General features: G+C 44.7%; 1 protein-coding gene across 1 annotated transcript in view; it reads right to left on the bottom strand.

The window, feature by feature from the left end:
* The window catches only part of LOC104742522, a 5,382-nt gene extending 4,747 nt beyond the window's left edge, over positions 1-635 (bottom strand). The window contains exon 1 of the mRNA XM_010463534.1: positions 51-635. Coding sequence (XP_010461836.1) covers positions 51-566 — 516 coding nt within the window. The 5' untranslated portion in view covers positions 567-635. The remainder of the gene's footprint in view (positions 1-50) is intronic.

Below are 1,009 nucleotides of genomic sequence, written 5' to 3'. Positions count from 1 at the left end.
TTATGAATTCAGGGGATTAAAAACTTAAACTTTATGAATGAGAGACTAACAATGGGAGAATCTGTGATGGTGAGGTGAAGGAGATGAGTTGAGGAAGAGACGCTAATGGGAGCGAGAGGAGCTCCCATAACGCCGAGGAGAACCCTCAGATCAGACCTCCGAGAAGCCGGAGTGTTGGGAGTCACGGAGGGAGCACGTGACCACTGACCTTTGACCCAATGAGTAAGACCCGACCCGAGTCTTTTCGAATCCCCACCACCAGGAGGAGGCATTTCACCGTTATCATCCGGATCAGGACCTTCCATGACAGGTCTTAAACTACCAGATCTCCCAATCAACGGCTCCGGTTGAGGCAAGTAAAGACCTCCTCCGCCGCCGCCGCTGCAGCCGCCGGAGCTAGCGAGTAGTTTCTTTCTACCCCAGAGAAGAGCTTTCATATGTGTTGGGTTGTTATTTGAGCGTGATGGGCTTGCGGAACGAGAACGTGGTGGTCTGGAACGAGAAGGTGATAAGCCTCTTACCACTTCGTCTCTCAGTGTTGAGAAAAACCCTTGCTTCTTCTCCATTTTTTACTTACAAAATGAAAATAAAAATGCAACCTTTACTCTTTCTTCTTCTTCGTCTTCGTAACTGAATGAAACTGAAAAACCCTAAAAAAAAACAGAGAAGCCGGAGAGAATGAGAAGAAGTCGGAGAGAGAGAGAGAGAGTTTGTTTTGACGATACTTTTAAAGGACCCAAGTGAGTGTGAAGAAGCGAGAGAGAGAGAGAGAGGATTGTTTTGTTGGTAAATGACTATTTTACCCTCTCTAGTGCTATTTTACAGATATATAAAACGCGGCTAAGTAAGCTGTTGTCATTGTCATTTTGTGTCAATGCGTTCGTTTCGTTACTTCGTTATCAACTTTTAAGTTTTTGCGATGATTTGATTAGTTTAGGTGTGAAGAGGCCTCAAATCGAGGTTACGACTTACGAGAATAGGAAAAAAGAAACCGTAGATAATGTGTTCG

This window comes from Camelina sativa, chromosome 14, assembly GCF_000633955.1.
Source record: "Camelina sativa cultivar DH55 chromosome 14, Cs, whole genome shotgun sequence".
NCBI classification, from domain to species: domain Eukaryota; kingdom Viridiplantae; phylum Streptophyta; class Magnoliopsida; order Brassicales; family Brassicaceae; genus Camelina; species Camelina sativa.
The sequence above is the reverse complement of the archived record's forward strand: the minus strand, read 5'-3'. Positions and strand labels throughout refer to the sequence as shown.